Source organism: Eurytemora carolleeae, unplaced genomic scaffold (assembly GCF_000591075.1).
Source record: "Eurytemora carolleeae unplaced genomic scaffold, Eaff_2.0 scaffold1188, whole genome shotgun sequence".
Lineage (NCBI taxonomy): Eukaryota > Metazoa > Arthropoda > Copepoda > Calanoida > Temoridae > Eurytemora > Eurytemora carolleeae.
This window is the reverse complement of record NW_019397074.1, coordinates 1-22,714: the sequence shown is the minus strand read 5'-3', so window position 1 is coordinate 22,714 and position 22,714 is coordinate 1. Positions and strand designations below refer to the sequence as shown.

The window sequence follows — 22,714 nt, the reverse complement described above, 5'->3', positions numbered from 1 at the left end:
ATATTAAAGGTCTACACCATTGTGCAGCAAAGATGTAGGGATTAGAAAATCAGTGTTTGTGACAAACACTCAATTCCTTTATAATGTTTTTATAACATTTCATAATTAAATATTTAAAATTATTCAGTTCTCTAGTTTAAGATTGAAATGGAAAATATTTAAACTTCAACCTTCAGCACTGTATGAGAGAATTAATAAAGTAAAATTATTTAATTTTTAATTATTTGTTATTTAAATCCATTAAAAAAGTATTGTTTTAGGCCTGTGGCTAAATTAAAAAAGGAGATAGGCTATTTTTAGACTTATTAAATTCACTCTCCAACCAGGGTGGGTTAAAGTTCAATTCAAATCGATCCAAACTTTACATAAATATATAATAGTTCAGAAATTCTTTTGGAATTTCAAAACTTGCCCATTATACTTTTTAACACAATATACAGGGATGAGACTTTAGGCTGTACAGAATCTAATCAAGGCATTATCCGTACATTCAGGGTTCCTAGTTTATTAAGTTTATTTCTTACCCAAATCAAAAAGTTCACAAAGAACCATTTATGTTCAAGGCAAAATACAAAAATTAACCCATAGCTTATTGTTTTTAAAAACTATTGACTCATTCTTTGTGGTTAACCCTGTATTAGATAGTAGAATTAAATGGCTGCGTAACCTCCCTTAGCAAAATTTATAAATATCGTCATTATTGTTAGTATTTTGGAGTATTAAATATATATATATATATATATTTATATATATTATATGTCTGTTCGTTGATTTGTTTGTTTATACAGAAACAAAAAGTCAAAATATGGCTGAACCGATCTGTCCCAAATCTTTTGTGGTAAATTGGCAGCTCACAGGACTAAAAAGGATGGTCAGAATAAAAATACTGCTACAAAAAATCTTATCTTCAAATTTTGTAAATCTGCAAATGAAAACCTGTAAATATCTGCAAAATTTGTACTGTTATTTTATCAAAATCTACAATTGGTTTGCAAGAAGCATTTTTTTTTGTTTCCAATTAAGAAGTTAGACTGAAGCTGGAAAAACTAAATAACGTCTGTTACAGTTTAGTTTAATTGGATTGAGAATTTGATAAAGAAAAAAGGCTCCCTGCAGTGTCTTAGCTTTTTTATATCAAAAGGAAAGAAAAGACAAATTTTTTTCATAACTATTAATCTAATAATAAAAAACTTGTCTACAATTACCCTTGGGGATATTTGTGGGAAAAGTTTGGATTGTTTAATAAATTGTTTCTTGGTTACATCTACCTCTAGTTAGAAAATAATATTATAGTGGTTATGTAAATTACCCTGGCTGGCTACTGTATTAAAACTTTAAAGTTTTTATATCTTAGATTTTAAAAAAACATATTTATGGAAGACTTATTCCTTGTAAAACTGTTACATGCTTCAGCTTGGCTTTTTAGGGTGAAATATTTGAAAATACGGGTTTCAAAAACCTTATTTTGTCTTGCCTTCAGTGCTTCGTTTACAAGGTAAAAGTGTTAATTATCAAACATTTTTTGGTGATTTTGCATTTTAGAAACTTATTTTTACATAATTATTTTTAAGTTTAAATTTATATAATATTCTTTAAACTGTTATATGTTAGTATATGCAAAAATTTTGACATTTCTACATTTCTTGTTCTTCATTTTCTTCTTGTTTCTACATCTTTCAATCATTTTTCAGCTAATTAGGTGAAGATGCCTACTTTTCTATTTTTCTACAGTACACACATTAGATGTGTCAGCAACTAAATTAGAACTGATTCAGCTACAAACAAATACATATTTCAGGTGTATTTTCTATCACGGTGAAATGGAGGGGGTGGAGAGGACATCTCCCAGCCCCATCTCCTATATTGTCTCCAATCGCTAACAGAATAAATTGATAGTGTAAAGCTTATCATCAGAGAGTTCTCTCCCATTTTTCCTGTTAAATTTTCTTTCTTCTTTATGTTTATTATTTTTAGGCCTGCACTGCTTATGCATAATGGGGAAAAGCCTTAAAGTCCCATCAAGTGGAATCTTCCACAGTAGTCCAGTCCTCACTACCGGCCCAGTAAAAACTGGTATCATTGTGCATGGCTTGTATACCTATAGAGGGTTATACTTCTGTGTTTCTTGTTTCAGTTGAGATGTTGATTAGTCGATAAGCTGAAGATGGAGTTCTTCTTTACTGTTTAATTCCTATATTTTGCTACTCCTTGTAGGATAAGTCATGAGCAACTCTATGCAGTTCTCTTACAAGCTGTGGAATCGGGAACTACTATGGGGAGAGGTCCGTACCCTTCTAAGAGCAGAAAGCAAACGATTTTAGCACCTTAACTTTACTATAAAAACTGTCCATTTGAAACATCACTGTTACAAGGCTTTTAAAAAATATAACTTTTGAATTGGAAAATCAATTAGCCTGTCCGTATGAAAATAAAATCTTCGAGCTAAATCTTTCGAAAACTAATTTGACACTACGATCTCAAAAATGTATTTGATGAAAAATCAAAAACTGAAATTTTGTCTTTTTTCATTAAAATGCCTGTCAAGCTCTACACTTTCGGCGTCCTTTGCTTAATCAAAAAAAATTTAAAGATTCTGAAGATAAAAATTATTTTATGAAAATGAAGAATTTTCCGAGTGATTGGCTCTATAAAAGGTTACTTTAATAAACAAAATTAAGCTAAGTGATGAATAAATTCTTTTTGAATTATTCATCAAATTTTAACAATTCTGATAAAGAAGAAATTTTTTACTGGGGTTCTAAGAAATGTGCTTTGCGCTCCTACTTCCGAAAAATGTCTACTGTTTAATGCTTTTAAACATTAAGTTAGACATTTTTTCATTAAAAAAATATTTCTAAATGCAAATTTTATACTATTCTCGCCAAAAATTGAAACCAATTGGTTTTTGCGTTTTTTGGGGAAAAACCAACAAAACCAACAAATACTACACATATGTTTATTTACACATATAGACAGGATATCCGCTAAAATATGCATTTTTTCCATTTCTTAAATAATATGTGAAGGATAAAAGTAGGCTTGACAGTGGGTAACCCTAGACTTTATAAATGTAAAAAACGTATTAAATAAAAAAATATTGCTGAGTTATGCATATTGAATGAGTCTATTGAAGAAAATATGAATGATTTAAACCTCAAAGAAGAAATCTGTGTTCACTTTCAAAACAATATCAATCATTTATATATTTTTACAGAAAGTAAAATGTGTGCAGAAATTTTCTATTTTCTATATTTTCTATAAGTAGCTTTACCACGATATTAAAGATAAAAAATAATGACAAAATTAGATATTTAGCATTTTTTCATAAGAAATATTCTTATTACCCAATATGTATTCTTCTGTATTCATATTCTTATATTATCTTTCATCTTTTCCCTGTAGGTGTATCCATATATCCATAATTACTATTTACTTTTCATCTTGTTCTGTCCCTGTATCCATATCCATAACCATTATTTACCTTTCATCTTGTTTTTTCCCTGTAGGTGTATTGTATCCATATCCATAATTATTATTTACCTTTAATCTTGTTCTGTCCCTGTAGGTGTATCCATATATCCAAAATTATTAATTTCCTTTCATCTTGTTCTGTTCCTGTAGGTGTATCCATATATCCATAATTATTAATTTCCTTTCATCTTGTTCTGTCCCTGTAGGTGTATCCATATATCCATAATTATTAATTACCTTTCATTTTGTTCTGTTCCTGTATCCATATATCCATAACCATTGTTTACCTTTCATCTTGTTCTGTCCCTGTAGGTGTATCCATATATCCATAATTATTAATTACCTTTCATTTTGTTCTGTTCCTGTATCCATATATCCATAACCATTGTTTACCTTTCATCTTGTTCTGTCCCTTTATCCATATCCATAATCATAATTATTTACCTTTCATCTGTCCCTGTATCCATATCCATAATTATTAGTATTTACCTTCCATCTTGTTCTGTCCCTGTATCCATATCCATAATTATAATTATTTACCTTTCCTCTGTCCCTGTATCCATATCCATAATTATTATTATTTACCTTTCATCTTGTTCTGCCCCTGTATCCATATCCATAATCATTACTTACCTTCCATCTTGTTCTGTCCCTGTATCCATATCCATAACTATTAGTATTTACCTTTCATCTTGTTTTGTCCCTCTATCCATATCCATAATCATTACTTACCTTCCATCTTGTTCTGTCCCTGTATCCATATCCATAATCATAATTATTTACCTTTCCTCTGTCCCTGTATCCATATCCATAATTATTAGTATTTACCTTTCATCTTTTTCTGCCCCTGTATCCATATCCATATTTATAATTATTTACCTTTCATCCTGTTCTGTCCCTGTATCCATATCCATATTTATAATTATTTACCTTTCATCCTGTTCTGTCCCTGTATCCATATCCATAAAGTTGCGAAAGTGAATGCCCGGACCTTTATACCAGATGAATAACTCAAGGGACGCCTAGAAAAAAAGGAAGTTTGTTTTTAAAAGAATGAGATTGAGAAGGTATGAGAATGAGATTGAGGAGGTATGAGAATGAGATTGAGGAGGTATGAGAATGAGATTAAGGAGGTATGAGAATTTATTCTGTAAATACAAACAGTGCAGCGTAATGTTGTAAATGATGCTCAAAAAAGTATTCTTAGAAATAAAAACATTTTGCTTCGTGTAAAACAAAATGTCAGCGTAATTACAATTGTAATTACAATTGTAATTACAATTGTAATTACAATTGTAATTACAAATGTAAAGATGGCAATGCCCGATTCAAAACCGTTAAAGCTTTGTCAAGTATGAATTAGATTTCAAGTTTTAAATTTAGAAAATGGATTGTTTTCACTTGTCGTCTCTACAAAAGTGAAATGCGCATTTCTACTGTAGGACAACATTACAAGATTACCAGAGTTCAACACTTTTAAACCTAGAAAAACGACAATATCTTCCACTTTATTGATCAGTTAAGGGTATCATGGTTAGAGTTGTAAATCTGGCAGGGCCATCTTTGCATGGAGGATAAACTACGTTATTAGTCCCTTTAAGAAAATAATTTTTATCATAGAAAAAAAAATAATTTACCTAACTATTCTATTTGTTTTTATTAATGCAATTATTCTAATTCTTCTTTTTTGTTTTGAAAGTTGTTTGTATTCTATAGAGTGTGTATGTCATAAAAACAATAAAAACTATAAAAATTTTTCTTTTGCGGCAATATTTGAGTTCCTGTGTCTGAAAATTTGTAGGATTTTCAACTTGTGTCTTCCTGCAGTGATTTTATACAATGTTCTATCTCAGTTTATATTGAGCAAGTAATCTCTGTAAAATTTAGATGGTTTTAAGGTTAACGTTGAAACCCCCTTACTTGGAGAGCTTTACTGTATCTAGTAAAAACTGCTTCAAAGTAATTTATTACAAATGTTTTCTTGGTGACTTTAAAAACGCGTTTTAACTTTAGAATTGTGAAAATATTAATAAATTTAAATGGGTTTTTAAAAAACTTTTTCGAAGTAAACTTTCAAATGGGTGGATTAACTTTAGTCATTTCCGACAAGAAAGCAGTTGATTCCTTGCCCAAAACTCTAATCTTTATTTATTTTCAACCTGATGGTGTAAACCTTGGTTACTTTAAGGTTGCATAGCTATAAATATCAAAGGTTTCGGAAATGAAAAGAAATCAGAAATAAAAATTAGAGTGTTAGTTTCTTTAACCAATAATTGGTCAAACCATTGAGAAAATCCGCTAAACTTCCCGAGATTAACTTAATCCGTCCAATCTTCGACAGGGTCGTTATTTACCTTGATTGGTCGATTGTTTGGGTCAAGCATAGTCGCCATAAGCTGTTGGTGAGATTCATCTGACAACATTCAAAATATTAATTTTTAGATTATTCGGTAAAATCATTTTACATCGCTAGCTCCTTAATTTTTGTAATTTCTTGGAATTCAGTTTTTATGTCTATAAATCCATTTCCGAAAAAATTACATTTTTTGCTTTGAGATAAAGATCATCCATCTACACTTTTGTAAAACTGCAAATTTAAGAAAAATATTGAAACCTCAAATTATATGATTTAACAGAATTATTGTTTAAAATATATAAGATCTTCGCCATTTGACTGCAAAGATATAGGGAATAGAAAGTTAGAGTTTGTGGCAAAGACTCAATTCCTTCATGCTACAAAGTGAAATTTTACTGTTCACAATTTAGTTATTGTCTTTGTTTGAGCATGACAGTTTTCAAGTCTATTCCGTTGAAAACTAATTCTAAATTTAAAATAATTTAATTTTAGTTTAAAGTTTCCTAGGAGTCGGTGGAGGGGGAGGGACACCACAGCAACTACCCGATTGTTTAAAAACCTGAAAATTTTGCAATAATTATTTTGTCCACATCATTGAAAACTTTCTGTACAAGGGACTGTACATACAATTTTACGTGACCTTTGAGTGGCAAGTTTTGTTATCAGCGCTTGTACAAGGGTAATTCAGCGTTGACAGATGAATGCAGGCATTCCAATTGATTATCTTGTTTTCCTCTTCAATTTCCCTTCATACCTTAACTTGCCATTTTTCTCTGTCTCTCTGTTTTCCTAGCTACTGTTAGAAGCGCCTCTGCAAAGACCTAGGTCCTGCTTTGAGGAAAGCTAGAGTATAACTTTGTCGGAGTTAGATAAAAATTAAATATTTTCAATTGCGGATTTGTTCAATATAGACCAAAGTGGAAACTGTCAAAATTTAACATTTTTCATAATTCTGATTCTCCGATAAAGGTTTAAAGGATATTGTTGATAATCTGCAGACATTCCAATATTTTAAATGAGGATTCCTTCAAATTACGTCTACAGTCTCTTTAAGATAAATTACGTCTACAGTCTCTTTAATGAATGTTATAGCACAAACTTTATCTTGTAAACAAATCCTTTTCATCAAAAGTTTGATTAATTTCTTTTTTACAATTTCTTTTCTTATTTTCTTTGTACAATACTTAGTAGTTTACTTAACGCTCATATTTAAAGTAAAAGTGTAGGTTTTAAAGTAAAAGTGTAGGGTTTAAAGTAAAAGTGTAGGTTTTAAAGTAAAAGTGTAGGTTTTTAAGTAAACGTGTAGGTTTTAAAGTAAAAGTGTAGGTTTTAAAGTAAAAGTGTAGGTTTTAAAGTAAAAGTGTAGGTTTTAAAGTAAAAGTGTAGATTTTGGTTTTAAAGTAAAAGTTTTGGTTTTAAAGTATAATTGTAGGTTTTAAAGTAAAAGTGTAAGTTTTAAAGTAAAAGTGCAGATTTTGGTTTTAAAGTAAAAGTGTAGATTTTAAAGTAAAAGTGTAGGTTTTAAAGTAAAAGTGTAATCTAAGGTTTCCTAAGCGCGTATATTTCAAAATTCTAATTAAAATGTTGAATTTCTATTCATAAACTATATGAGAGTAAACATTGAATACAATTAATTATAAATAGAATTAATTATTTGAAATTTTGAACTTTAATTATGAAGAGTAAATATAGTTACAAATTAACCTATCCATTCTAGTACTTTCTAATTTAATTAAATTAAATTGGATTTCTGATAAAATTAGTTTATTATGCGGTTATAACATTGGCGTTAGGTTCTAAAGAAAATGAAGCCTAGAGAGCTAGGCTCCAAAGAAAATGGCGCTTAAGTGTCAAAGCATAAATAGCTAAGTTTTAAAACTTATCTAGGCAAATATTAAACTTTCTTTAGTATTTGTTATATATAAACCTGTTATGAGCTAGTATATGCTATATATAAACCTGTTATGAGATAGTATTTGTTATATATAAACCTTAAACCTGTTATATATAAACCTGTTATGAGATAGTATTTGTTATTATATACCTGTTATGAGATAGTATTTGTTATATATATACCTGTTATGAGATAGTATTTGTTATATAAAAACCTGTTATGAGCTAGTATTTGTTATATATAAACCTGTTATGAGCTAGTATTTGTTATATATAAACCTGTTATGAGCTAGTATATGCTATATATAAACCTGTTATGAGATAGTGTTTGTTATATATAAACCAGTTATGAGCTAGTATTTGTTATATAAAAACCTGTTATGAGATAGTATTTGTTATATATAAACCTGTTATGAGAATAGTATTTGTTATGTATAAACCTGTTATGAGATAGTATTTGTTATATATAAACCAGTTATGAGATAGTATTTGTTATATAAAAACCTGTTATATATAAACCTGTTATGAGCTAGTATTTGTTATATATAAACCTGTTATGAGATAGTATTTGTTATATATAAACCTGTTATGAGCTAGTATTTGTTATTATATACCTGTTATGAGCTAGTAAAAGTATTTCTAATTTTTCATCAACATCGAGCCCTCTTGCTATTGGCCATTCAACTGTCTAAAAAAATATAATTCATAATATAAAATATGGGGTGCCAAAGCTCTGTTTTGGTTTGCTTTAAGAGATATAAACTTGTGATGTATTTGTTCTTTAGGGCCACAAATAACATGATGAAATCATCTATAATTCTTTTTTTTTAGAAAACTTTAATTATGTATTCTCCCCTGTCCTTCTTTCTAATGAATGAGAAAGGATTAATTCTGATAAACCTGATCCACCGCCATTTTCCCTTCTGATACTATTTAGAATCCCTCTTATTCCCCAATCCAACTTAATAAATATATTCCTGTTTACAACAGATGTACAATTAATTGATTTATGACTTAATTATCATTAAAGATGATGTGGGGCCTCCCCCCCCCCCTCTTTAAAAAATAATCTTTGCAGTAAAGTTAGCGAGAAATGTAAGTTCATTGTCCAACTTCAAAATTGTATACAGCTCATTTTGGAAAAAATATAATTGATTAGACCAGCAAGTTTGCTGCTCAATTTTTTTAGTTATAGGCTATCTGGGCATTTTGGGAGGCTATAGACTATCTGAGCATTTTGAGAATCTATAGGCTATCATAGCATTTTGAGAGGCTATATGCTATCTGAGCATTTTGAGAGTCTTTAGGCTATCTGAGCATTTAGAGAGGCTATAGGCTATCTGGGCATTTTGAGAGGCTATAGGCTATCTAAGCATTTTGAGAAGCTATAGGCTATCTGGTCATTTTGAGAGTCTATAGGCTATCTGAGCATTTTGAGAGGCTATAGGCTATCTGGTCATTTTGAGAGTCTATAGGCTATCTGAGCATTTTGAGAGGCTATAGGCTATCTAAGCATTTTGAGAAGCTATAGGCTATCTGGTCATTTTGAGAGTCTATAGGCTATCTGAGCATTTTGAGAGGCTATAGGCTATCTGGTCATTTTGAGAGTCTATAGGCTATCTGAGCATTTTGAGAGGCTATAGGCTATCTAAGCATTTTGAGAAGCTATAGGCTATCTGGGCATTTTGAGAGTCTATAGGCTATCTGAGCATTTTGAGAGGCTACTTTTATTCTTTAGATGTTCCTGTAAAGTCACTTCTGGGAAATCAATATGTTTTAAGATCATAGCTTCATGAGAGGGCAACATGGATAAATATGTGGGTTACCAATACCCCTAACTCTCCCCACCCCCATGTTTAGGGTAAATACATTTAGGATGAATGATTAGGATAATGATAGGATGAATAGGTAAATAAAAGATAAATGAATGAATGAATCAATAAATGAAAGGATGAATAAGAGAATAAAAATAAATGAATCAATCAATCAATCAATAAATAAATGAATAAATAAATAAATAAATAAATGACTGGATGCCTACCTGTGTAATTACTGATGTGTCCCCTTTATGATCAAATAATTTAGTCTGTTTAGACACTCCTGAAAATAAAAATATAAACACCCCTGAAAAAAGAAAAATATAAACACCCCTGAAAATAAAAATATAAACACCCCTGAAAAAAAAGAAAAATAAACAACCTTGAAATTAAAAAGATTTCAAAACACACCTTTAAAAGAGAAGCCTACATGACTACTCTATATCAATTACACATTTTACACAAAAAAAACTGTAAATTAGCAACAATATGCTTGTTTACATTACTCTCACTATATGCAGTACACTTAGTCTGCACAAACAAGTTCATTGTATTTCTTGAAATTACTTATTAAATTATGTAATTTACTAAAATGTGCTAAACTTATAACTGTAATTTACTAGACTGTACTAGAATTAGCTTGTTATCTTTTAATAGTGGGTAACCCTGTACTAAACTATGGACAAACTTCAGTAAAAGTCAAAAACTTGTCAACTAAACACATCTATCAATGTTATGATTTAAACCTTTTAAAAGTGTGCTAATTGGAAGAAAGCTTTCAGCCTCAATTTATAACTTTAAATAGTCCGATGAACATCATGAGACACAGTAATTGTGCAGTGTAAACAGACCCCTTAAACTTAATAAGTGATTAATAAGTTACAAGCAAAATTATTTGTAACAACATCAAAAAACGTAATCATTGCTTTAATGTCGTCTTTCTTTTGCACAGTTTTCTGGTTTTCACTGTTTATTATTTTAACCTTTTAAAAGTTTAATAATTGGAGGAAATTGCTGTTATACTAGAAATTGTGAACATTTTCTCTTTGTATACATTGGAAAACGAAAACAAAAAAACTTTGCGGATTTTATCAAAAAATTTCGTGGATTTTCAAAACTTTATGGAAATTGAATTTTGTTGGAGGCTATTTTTTAAATTTTGATCATTCATAAACCTTCCCTGGGGTCATAAGAGGTCCAACAAACAAATTTGAACTGGATCGGTTCAGCCGTTTTGATGTTTATTGGAGAAAAACACACAGACAGACACCCACCATGACAAGCCGGCTATAGGCAACATATATACAAGAATGTCTTGTTTTATTATATTAAGTGACAGGGCCAAACTTATATATTTAAAAAGCCCATGAAAAATTAATAGTAATACCATGTCACATGTTAATATTAGTCAAAAGTAAAAATATTTATATTGCAGATTTTTCCGACGCATTTTTAGAACTTATTTAAAATACTCCCTTGCACCCTAACCATTCAAGATAGATTTCTAATTGTTTTTAAGGAACAGACCTTGAAAAGTTGGACTAGGGACATGTATTACACTCCACCTATCTCAATTCTAAGGGCAAATCTATGTTAGACAAAAATAGCCTAATCGAGATAGGGTTAAAATCAAGTCCACGCATGTTTAAGTTATAAGATGTTTAACGCAAAACTAACTAAAGATTAGTATGTCCGGGCAAACTATCTTTAAATGTGTTATTTTGACTTTTTATCAAAAAACCTTTTCAGTCGATTTAAACGTTTGGTGAGTTAAGGCGATTTCTGGGCCGAGCGCTGCGGCTAGAAACACTGATTTGATCCAGCGCTGTGGCAACCAGCCAAGATGTAAATTTTATAAGTGTAAAAAATAATTAAAATTTGGTTTGGTAGCAAAAAGTTTCGAATTTTTTGTTTTGTTTTTTTAACTTTGAAAAGCGAATCATATTTTAGAATATAAGTTTGTTTAGACTGGTATCTCATATTTTAATAAAAAGAAAGAATGCATTTACTTCTAAACCTAAAATTGATAAAAAGAATATTAATTCAAAAAAAAAATTTCCATTATGCCTCTTTACCTTAACCCTATTCCTGCTGTATTTTTTTTACATAACTTAAAAAGTATTGGTCTGAGGCTGTTGAAATTTTTTGAATTTTCCTACATACCCAAAGCCCTCCCTTTAGGCCTAAAACCGGGCTTTAATACTAACTGCCTGAGTCCTCAGGCACACTGCCTGAATGACTGCTTTTGCCTGTAACATACTAAATCTTTGTTTTGACCCACTTTCACTTGTCAGATTTTGATAAAATTTAGCTTTTTGGAAAGCCTATGACATAAGGAAACGGATTGCACAAGTGTTTTGCGAAAAAAATTGCAAATTTTTTGCAAACAACCTGTCCAAGGAAATTTGCACATTTTTAGTTTTTCATGATTAAAAATTTGGTTATTTGAAATTTTGCATATTTAAAATTTTTGCATATTTAAAATGGCATGGTTGAGGGCTTTTCAAAAAAGTATAATTTTTCAATTTTTGGACAAATTTTTTTTGCAAACATTTTTACTATATAACTGGATTTTGCGATATAAAATTCAATTTTTGCCAATTTGCAAATTTTTTTGCAGATTCTAAAAGTAGAGCACAAGAGCTTTCTAATGATGTATCATTTGTCATATTTGGACATCAAACATGGGATTTAGAGGGGGGGGGGTCAAATTGACCCCCCCCCAGCATATCCTGGTTTTCAAGTACCCAGCAGGGATAGGGTTAAGGGACAAGTCATCGTAACTTAGAGTGAGTCTCCTTTTAAAAAGTGTCAATGGTATCCTTGATAAATAATATGGAAGACAACGTCGTTTTTCAGCTTGGAAAGTGTTTAATTCTTATATTTTTTCTATTGTTTCTGAAGCCAGAAATGTACAATTGTCTGTTTTGCAGAGACACCAGAAAACCAAATGATATCTTGAAATTACGTCAACAGTTCCTTTAAGATAAAGATATTCCTAGTTAGAGACATTATAAAAGAATAAAAGAAAGAAGGTTTATTGAATAAAAGAAACAAGTACCCCCCCCCCTTCTCATGTGTGGCCCCACCACCATCCTGAGGCCCCGCCTCTCTATCTAATGTCTAGGACTCTTCAAATTACCCATAAGAACATCAAGTATGTATTCACATCTATTCTAGATAAAATATCTTTTAGATGGATATTATATATCTATTCATGTGATGTATATACTATATATACTATATATACTATATACATACATATTATATAGTATATATATATTATATATATTCATGTGATGTATATACTATATATACTATATATACTGTATACATATATATTATATATATTCATGTGATGTATAAACTATACATAATATATATATACTTTTTTGTCTGTCTTGGTGTCTGTTTGCTAATTTGTATCCAATTAACGTAATAATGGCTGAACCGATCGGACTAAACTTTTTATTACACCTCGCAGTTGCATAACTACAAAACATGTTTATGGATCGTCGACATTAAAAAACAATTTCGCGGGTAAACTCTTATTTTTGAAAATGCTCCGATTTAAACAAAAAAAATCGGTAACATTTGAGAATGCTTAAAATGCCAACTTTCAGCAGTCGAAGCTAAAACTGAAAATAGACAAGGTGGCGCGAAGCGTCCATTAAGGCCTAGATTATTATGACTCTAGTAAGGTTATTATATCATCTATTCCAGAAAGACAGAAATACAGCATCTTCATTCCAGAATCCAGATATTTTACAAGAGAAAAAATTAGAACTGTATTCCTGTATTTTGTTTTCAAAAACCGTTTCTAGAAAAAAAAATACAATTTTATCTCGACATGAATTTGAAAAATATTAACACAGTTTTCATTTGGACTTAGTAATTGTGTACGTTAGTAACAGATTATTTGTTGAAATTGATTTTACTTCTGTTTTAACAATGTTGTGTATTAAAGGGACCCTCCCTGCAAATATTGAAATGCCAGTTCACAACAACTTTGTCTGATCAAGTATAATTTAGAAATCAATGTTTATAATTTAGAAAAACCATGATTATAACCAATTTTGTTTCTCTTCAAAAATGACTTGCGCATTTCTACTGTGGGAAAAAAATATAAATTATCATATTTTAACACTTTTAAACCAGAAAACGACAATATCTTTCACATTATTGATCTGATAATGTTTCAAGGGAACCGTTGTGAATCAGGCATTACCATCTCTGGATGGCGAGTCTCTTGAAATTACGCTTACGGTCCCTTTTAGTTCCACTTCTTAGCGGTCACTCCCTTTAAGATGTATGTATGACGTCATGACGTAATATAAAGTTGAGAAAATACTCCACTCACAGTCACATAGATTCAGACTGCTAAGAAAAGTTGCATGAACTTTTATGATTAAGTGTCTCAGTGCCTTGGCTTTTAATGTTATCTCACACACTCACTTATACTTTTTTAGCCTTAGACATGTACAATTTATAACTTTAAAGAACTTGTTTTTATCTTTAGTTTTTAAAAATTTATTTGCAAAACTCTCACGAAAGCTTGAAACCTTTGGATCACTGTATACAATACATATACTTCATAGATTATATGTTTATGGATAAAATATATATACAATCTTCCAGGGATTATCTTTAATATCAACTGTAAACAATGTTCATATCTCCAATTTTTTGAAACATAATGGACTAGCTCGGGAACCCAGCTTTACCAGGAGCTTAAACTTTAACTATAAAAGTCTACCACTCAACTTAAAATTTTTTTACCAAGATAAAAATATCCTGTGGTTCTACGAGTTCCTCAATTCAACGTTGAGGCAAATCGGTCCATGGATTAACATGAGTTATGATTGAACATAAACTAACAGACAGGCACCAAGGCATACAAGCAGAGATTACTACTTTATAAATATAAATATAGATAATGACTCAGTTTAGAAAAAAAAGAGAATAATGGGATCGAGATTAATTGTATCCTTCCGTTTTGAGAAACCAGAAAGTCGAAAGATTCTCAAAAAAGGTTCATACCCAGTACCCACAATAATATGATCAATATTTATAATATTAAAGGGAGTATTCGCGAAAAATGAAAGGGGGTATAGGCTTAATGCGATAAAAAAGCGCTTTTGATCGTTACTAATCTTACTTCTATCTGTTGCGTCTATAAGGAGAAAATTGTTAAAGACGTCTCATACCGAATAACTTAGCGGCCATACAAATTCAGAAAATCGCAACATACTACTTAGACCGTAAAAAATCAATTTAATTTCAAAGAAATCATTCAGATATTACAACCTTTAGTCATCGATTATCTTTCGCCACATTTGTATATAGTTTATATTTTATAATATTTTTTAATTGATTTGTTTATTTCTCCTGTCGCTTGCGCAACTATCTAAGAATGCCGCACACCACTCTTAATTTTCGAAATCCGTTGAAAACGTTTTCTTAAAAAATAAAATATTATAAAAAATAAACTATATACAAATGTGGGGAAAGATAATCGATGACTATAGGTTGTAATATCTCAATGATTTGTTTGAAATTAAATTGATTAAATACGGTCTATTAAGGTGTGTGTTGCAATTTTCTCAATTTGTATGGCCGCTAAATTATTCGGTATGAGACGTCTTTAACAAGTTTCTCCTTATAGACGCAACAGATAAAAGTAAGATTAGTAAAAATCAAAAGCGTTTTTTTATCGCATTAAGCCTATACCCCCTTTCATTTTTCGCGAACACTTCCTTTGACACTTTCTTCTGAAAACTGTTTTATTTAAAATAAAAATATTTTGTTTTTAAAGATTGTTAGAAATGTCCATATTTGTGAGTACAGTAGAGAATGTAAAAATAAAATAAAAAAGTGTGTCTCTTCTATCTGAACACTACAATAAATATTTCTTCTTAGATCTCCGGTGCAACAGAATTAATGGAACTTGCTTCATCAACTATATTTATACGATTCTCAAACTTCTTATTTAAAGGGAGTGACCGGCGATGTCTGGTGGTTTGAATGTAGTATTGTGGAGACATATTTTAGGAATCATTTGAGACCTATGAAGCTTTTCTACAGTGCATACTTGTTCAGCAAGATCGCAAATTCAATCTTTAAAATCCTCATCATAGATTGTTCATTTTTCAGGGATGATTTTAAGAATCGGTTTAGAAAAATTACTTTAAAACGACGACGAAAAATGTAGTTAAAATTCGACAGTAACCTGATTAGTCTTTCAGGAACCGGTTGAAAAAAAAAATTAGTTTGTATCATAGAAAATAAGTAATCTTATTCAGTTATTGGTTTCTGTGATGTCTCACAAACATTTTCTGTAGATTTCCTAGAATTTTTATTGAAAAGACGACATTTGAAGAATTTTAAGAAATCCGGAACAAATTAATAAAGAATAAGAATTTCAATATAATGAGAAATAAATAATTGATTCTAACATTCATTTATTGAGAAAATTTCAATTAAGAAAGATGTTCCTAAACATCTAATTAGATTACTGTAGATTTTTTTTTACATTTTTTGTCGTCGTTATTTATTAATTTAAAATAATCGATTCTGAAAACGTATCCACCCAAATTGATGATTTTGAACGTCGACTTTGCGCTCAAACTCAGTAATTATACATCATTGTAACATTGTACATGTCTCAAATGAATCCTAAAAAATTTCTCCACAATACTGCATTATCAGTTCAACTACCATACATTGCCCTTTAATTCTGTTATCCACATCTACAGACAAACAGATCTACAGACAAACAGATCTACGAACAAACAGATCTACAGACAAACAGATCTACAGACAAACAGATCTACAGACAAACAGATCTACAGACAAACAGATCTACACCCAAACAGATCTCCAGACAAACAGATCCAGAGACAAACAGATCTACAGATAAACAGATCTACAGAAAAACATATCTACAGACAAACAGATCTACAGACAAACAGATCTACATAAAAACAGATCTACATAAAAACAGATCTACAGAAAAACAGATCTACGAACAAACAGATCTGCAGACAAACAGATCAACGAACAAACAGATCTACACCAAAACAGATCTACGAACAAACAGATCTACAGACAAACAGATCTACAGACAAACAGACAGAAATGTTGTTCTTCACTTACACGAAGTATATACAATGCAGTTTTAAGATATTTCAATTTTCTTTTATGCGACTTGGCAAGGAAAATGGGTGCATTACCTTCAAAATGTAAATTTATACTATAAAATAAATAAATAAAAAAAGAGCAGAATAGGACTCGTGAAACCAGAAAACTAATTGAGGTTAAAATAAATATATCTTTTTGACTAATCTGCACTTTTTGAAGAAATAAAATGTGAACTATGTTACTATAGCAACCTTTTGACACTTTGAGTCTATATATTTCTTTGTTATAAAATATCTTTCCTGTTATTGATACCAATTAAATACTAAGTACATTTTTAGATCACTTTACTTGCTGATATTTTTTGGAAAACTACGAGAATAAAGTTTGGTACATTTGTTGGTTCAATCGGAGAAATGCGAGAAATTCACAATTAAACCGTTTCATTATTAGTGGTGAAATTGGCTCATTATGTGATGATGATGATATGGTGAAAATCCCTTTCATTTTTACTGTTTGGCATTTTTCAAGGTTTTTATAGTTCTCGTTTATTCAAGAATATATTTATGTATCACTGTAAAATCCGATTCATTTCAAGTATTTACCAAACCGACTTTTAAAACAAGCCAAGGTTATAATGCAAGGAAAGTTAATTGCAGTGGCGTATACTCTGCGTATATATTGAAACCAGTTCTCTATGGCCGGAATTTGTGAACAAGAATGGATGCATCAGTGTTTGTTTAGTATCTGAGGAGGTTAAAAGCATTAAATTTTGATAATTTTGATAATTTACATAATAGTTTCCTATGACCAGAATATTTCATTGATTTTTTATGTGAAAGATGGATCCCATGTCAGGCTGGGACATCCGTCTTGTTTTTACATTACCGCCCAGAGACAGTACACTGCATTACAAAAGATGCGGACACCTCTGAAATAACTTTCCTTACATTATAACCTTGGAGCAAGCTGTAGAGTACTCATACAGACTATATAAGGCAAAACGGGACGGTATACCCCTCCCGGCTCCTGAGAGATTCTGGTAATAAACGCGCTTTGAGGGAAAGTATTAAGGAGTATAATTTAGGTCTGTTTACTTTTCATATAAAGGGACTGTAAGCGTAATTTCAAGTTACACTCAATACAGAAATGGCAACAACCGATTTACAATGGTACCCTGGCCTAGAATTAGTTGAATTAGATATTCACGTTGGAATTGTTTTAAAATTTCTATTTGTAGTTTCTCTGCTACAGTGGCGTATTTCTTTCTTTTAAAAAACAATGGAGAAATTATTAGAATGAAACTAAAGTCAGAAAAACTATTTTTTTGGATCTTCTTTTTGTAAATAGAGAATTGCCATCTTTGCATGGAGGGTTAGATAAAAGTACGCTTTCAGTCCCTTTAAGATAAACGCATAAAGATTAAATGATTTTGTCCATTTTCTCAGAGAAGGTTTCCTTTCCATATTTATTATTTATTCAAGAAATATTTCTATTTATGTTAAGACACATGGTTTACTTTAGGGTGTTGCCTAGTATGATATTTCTCTACCTGTGTGCTCAGTTAGCTGTACTGTAAACTTACAACTGTTTACTAATATTGATTTACTATGGGTTAGGCCAGCATCAACTTATAATAAACAAATATGCAATACGCTCTCGGTATAGTTTATGGCCTATACAGTTATTAAAGGATTAGCGTACATCATCACTCTATACACTATAACCTCGTTGATTAAATTACATTGAAAAGTGTACACAATGAACCACACTGCAAAAAATGTTGCATATTCAAGCCTGTTATATCTGTATCACTATCAGTACGTCCAAAATAATTCTTAAAATTGTTTAAAAAGCAAATGATAATTTAAAGCCGACTCCATGCAGTATTTCTCTTGTCTTGTTTATTCTGGTTTCTCACCATCGATCAGTTTCTTTCTTTTCTTTATCATTTAATATTCTAATCTTAATTAGATCTTAAGATTGTTTCTTGGATGTCCATTCATCTCATACATCCCTTGACTGATTTGCCTCAAATTCTTATCGGGGAACTCGGTAGAACCACAGGAATGTTCATAATTTGACTTGAACATTCTAAGTTAAGCAGGTGTACTTTTATGGGAAAATTTAATTTCCAGACAAAGCTGGGTTTTTAAACTAGTGTGTATATATATATAATGCAATTATTGTTATTGGTCTAATAATGGTAAATGGAAATGTGATATGCAACCTGGTGATTATTGATATAATGATACATAATAACTTGTTTCTCTAGAACATTATTTATTTACATTGAAAGGAGAAGGCTTTCACCATGACAACAATGAAAATCAAGATTGAATAATTTGGAATAATTTTCTATAAGGAAGTAACAAGATAACAAGATTACCTAGATACATAAAGAGAACTATGAATGCAAAAAAAAAAGATTTAAAAAAAAATCAGCTCTCCTTTAATCGATTCATTTCATCTATATAGAACTAAGCTTTTTATACCATGCTCAAAAGAATATATATATGTAAAGAATATACCAATATTGCAACGATTACTGCGTGACAGAAAAATGAAAATTAGGCACATTAATTGTGCAGCGTAAACAGAACCATATCACTAAGCAAGTGATTCAATAACTTACTAGTAAAGTATTTGCTTTGAAACAACATCAAAAAGTATTTCTTTATTGTCGTCTTCCTATTCTACAGTTGTTTGGTTATCACTGTAATTACAAAAATATTTTTTTCGTTCTGTAAATTTAACACAAAATTTTATGACACCCAAAAAGCCCCTTTATTTAACAGGAGCAAAAAGTATGTTTTGGAAATATTTTTGGGTCGCACTGTACAGCAGAATTTAATAAATGCTTTGTGTCAGTTAAAGTAACTCTTTAATTCAAAGAGACCTTTAAAAAATAGTTTCTTTCAATTACTTAAAACTCCATTTTCTCTGAACTACTAAAAACTCCATTTTCTCTAAACTACTAAAAACACCACTTTCTCTAAACTACTAAAAACTCCATTTTACCTATACATAAAAGGACGTTTTTCCTCTAAACTTTAGAGAACTCTTTTTCTTCTAAACTAAAATGAATTCCATTTTTCCTAAACTTAACAGAACTTTATTTTTCCGCATACATAAACTACAAAGGATTTTTCCCTAAACTATTCAGGACTTTTTGCCCCTAAACTTAAAAGCACTCCATTTCTTCTAAACTAAAAAGGACTCTATTTTCCCTAAACTAAGGACTTTTTCCCCTAAACTTAAAAGGACTATAATCGTCTAAACTACAAAAAAAACTTTATTTTCTCTCAACAAAAAGCATTCAATTTTTTCTATTTTTTAATGCAGACATTAATCACGATTCTGATTACTTTTATGAGATAGTTTAAGTATACAGGATTAAAAATGTTAAAAACTGACATTTAATGCACTGAACATTAAGTTCTTAATCTCATGAAAATGGCATTCAGTTTATAGTCCAACATAATATTGCAAGTTTGCTCTGGAAAAGGAATCAACAATGCTAAATATATCGTGTTTTGGCCATTACAGCAAAAAAGTAGAAAAATACAGAATAAAACTTATTTAAATTGTATTCTGTTAATATTGTTTACCTCTGAATGTGAGTTTAAAAATCCTCTCCCCTGAAGTCCCAGCTCCGGTAAACTTCTCTAGGCGCACACCAACCGACATTGTCACGTGTTACTCCGCCATTTTGAATTAAAATTTCAGCGGCATTGCGCGAATTCTTTACCATAGAATTGTGAACATTTTCTTCGCCTACTTGCCTCACATTTTACCAGGCCCTTGTCTGAAATTAAAAATTCTTTATCTATTGAGCTTTTCTATTAAATATTATCACCAAAGAGAATAGAATATATAATAGAGTGGAATTTACTAGAAAAAAGTTTAAATCGGCCATTTTGTTGTACTGTTTCCATACTGCAGGTGTACTTAACATATTTGTGCTATATAACCTTTTGGGCCCTGGAACATCATTTTATAGATAATCTAAAATTAATATCAAAAGAAAACCAAATCATGAAATAGGCTGGTTTCATGATTGACCAATGATCATTTCACATAGACTCTATGCCTTTCCCTTTAAAAATGAAGATTTCCGTTAAACTAAAAATCAAATGATGTTTTTATTCACCTAATCCATTTTATAAAGTTTATTTAACAGCTTTAAAAAATTCGAAATTAAAATGGATAGTCTAGGGAACATACTGTATTAATGTACTCTAGTGAATATAATTTGTGAACTCCCTTTCAGTCTGAAAGGGAAAATTCATACCGAGGGATTGTCTAAATTCTACTCTAATATATATTCTATTCTCTTTGATTATCAGTCATGTACTCTAATAAAGGAGGACTTACGCTTTGAAAGAGGAAAATGTTTTTAAAAAACGTTCGTATCGTTCTTTAACTCCAACTTAAAATTGCTTATTTCTCTATTGTTCTTTTACAAAAATGTTTAAATAATGTTTATTTAAATAAAATTTTAACGGTAATTGAATGTTGACAATATGTGTAATTGTGATAAGTTGAGACGAATTAAAGGAGATTTTTAGTTTGTAACAATTTTTTTTTTTTTTGAGCTTCTTACTACTTGTTATGATCATTAATAGGAAAAGAGCTGTTTTTGTCAACCTAAAACTTTTCGTTCCTTTATGGAAAGGTTTAATACTAAGTTAATTTTTCCGAATCGTTATGGATAATCGAGCGCCCATCCCTACCTAGTAGTAGTACCTACTGTAGAATTTGAAATATGAGTCGAGCAACTAATCAAAACATTAATTAAGAAGAAGAAAAAGAAGGAACTAAGGAGGATGCAAAGTCAAAAAGATGAAAAGGTGTGAGCTGAAACAAAGCAGTTTGTAAAAAGAAAAAGTATGACCATGGGCAAAAACAAATAGGAAACAAATTAAACGTGAAAGAAAGAAAAAACCAAAAAATGAGATGGAATTATTATAAAAACCAAAAAATGAGATGGAATTATTATAAAAACCAAGGAAAGTTGAAAATTGTGAAAGTTGGGGGTAAATCGAAGATAATGAAAAAAGTAAAAAGAAAGGAAATAAGCAAACATGGGGGGGGGTTGTAGCCGTATTTGCAATTAAAGAAATTCTTGAAAAGTTAAAATTTTGTTCTGAAAATTTGTATTCTCTTAAATTAGGATGTTTAAAATAACAACAAAGATAATTTGTACATTGTACATAAAATAAACAACAAAGATACTTTGTACAATGTACATAAAATAAAACAACAATAATACTTTGTACTATGTACGTAAAAAAGGATACTTCGTAAAATGTACAGAAATAAAACAACAATAATACTGTGTACAATGCACGGAAATAAAACAACAAAGATACTTTGTACAATGTTCATAACATTACCAACAAAGTTACTTTGTACAATATACAGAAAGTAAACAAATAAGATACTTTGTACATTATAAATAAATAAAACAACAAAGATACTCTGCACAATGTTCAGAAATAAAACAACAAAGATACTTTGTACAATATACAGAAAGTAAACAACAAAGATACTTTTTTACAATGCCAAGAAATAAGACAATAGAGATACATTCTAATGTACAATGTACAAATATATAAAACATGATGGACACACAGTAAACACTGATTGAATTATTGTACTGTAAAAATGTATAGTGTATGTACAATTGTACAATGGAAAAAGTTTGGAAAAGTTCTGACCATGAAAATATAAGTTTTTTAGACTGTAGATATCTTTAATCAAATATCAAGAATTAGAAACTTTAGAACAGTTTTAAATCTTAAACTATTTTTTTGCTTTAAACTATTTGGGAAATTTCACCGTCTAATTTGCAGATTTTTAATCTTATAATCATGAAAAAAGAAACACCCTGTAAAACTATAATACAAACATATATCTTTATATCTTGAAACAGTGTGTAGAACGAATGATATATACTTTGGAGAAAAAAACTCAGCGGGAGCGGTTGAACCAGCGGTTGAGATCTAGCCTAGACTCTACGCAGTTCAGAATAAGA

The 22,714-nt window shown here is 30.2% G+C and overlaps 1 protein-coding gene across 1 annotated transcript in view; it reads right to left on the bottom strand.

Moving 5' to 3' along the window:
* The window catches only part of LOC111711630 (otoferlin), a 28,624-nt gene extending 8,127 nt beyond the window's left edge, over positions 1-20,497 (bottom strand). Inside the window, exons 1-6 of the mRNA XM_023486021.1 lie at positions 20,286-20,497; positions 9,762-9,820; positions 8,335-8,408; positions 6,331-6,386; positions 5,826-5,884; positions 4,402-4,493 (exon numbers count right to left, since the gene is read on the bottom strand). Of these exons, the coding sequence (XP_023341789.1) occupies positions 4,402-4,493; positions 5,826-5,884; positions 6,331-6,386; positions 8,335-8,408; positions 9,762-9,820; positions 20,286-20,364 (419 nt within the window). The 5' untranslated portion in view covers positions 20,365-20,497. The remainder of the gene's footprint in view (positions 1-4,401; positions 4,494-5,825; positions 5,885-6,330; positions 6,387-8,334; positions 8,409-9,761; positions 9,821-20,285) is intronic.
* Positions 20,498-22,714: the final 2,217 nt, after the last annotated feature.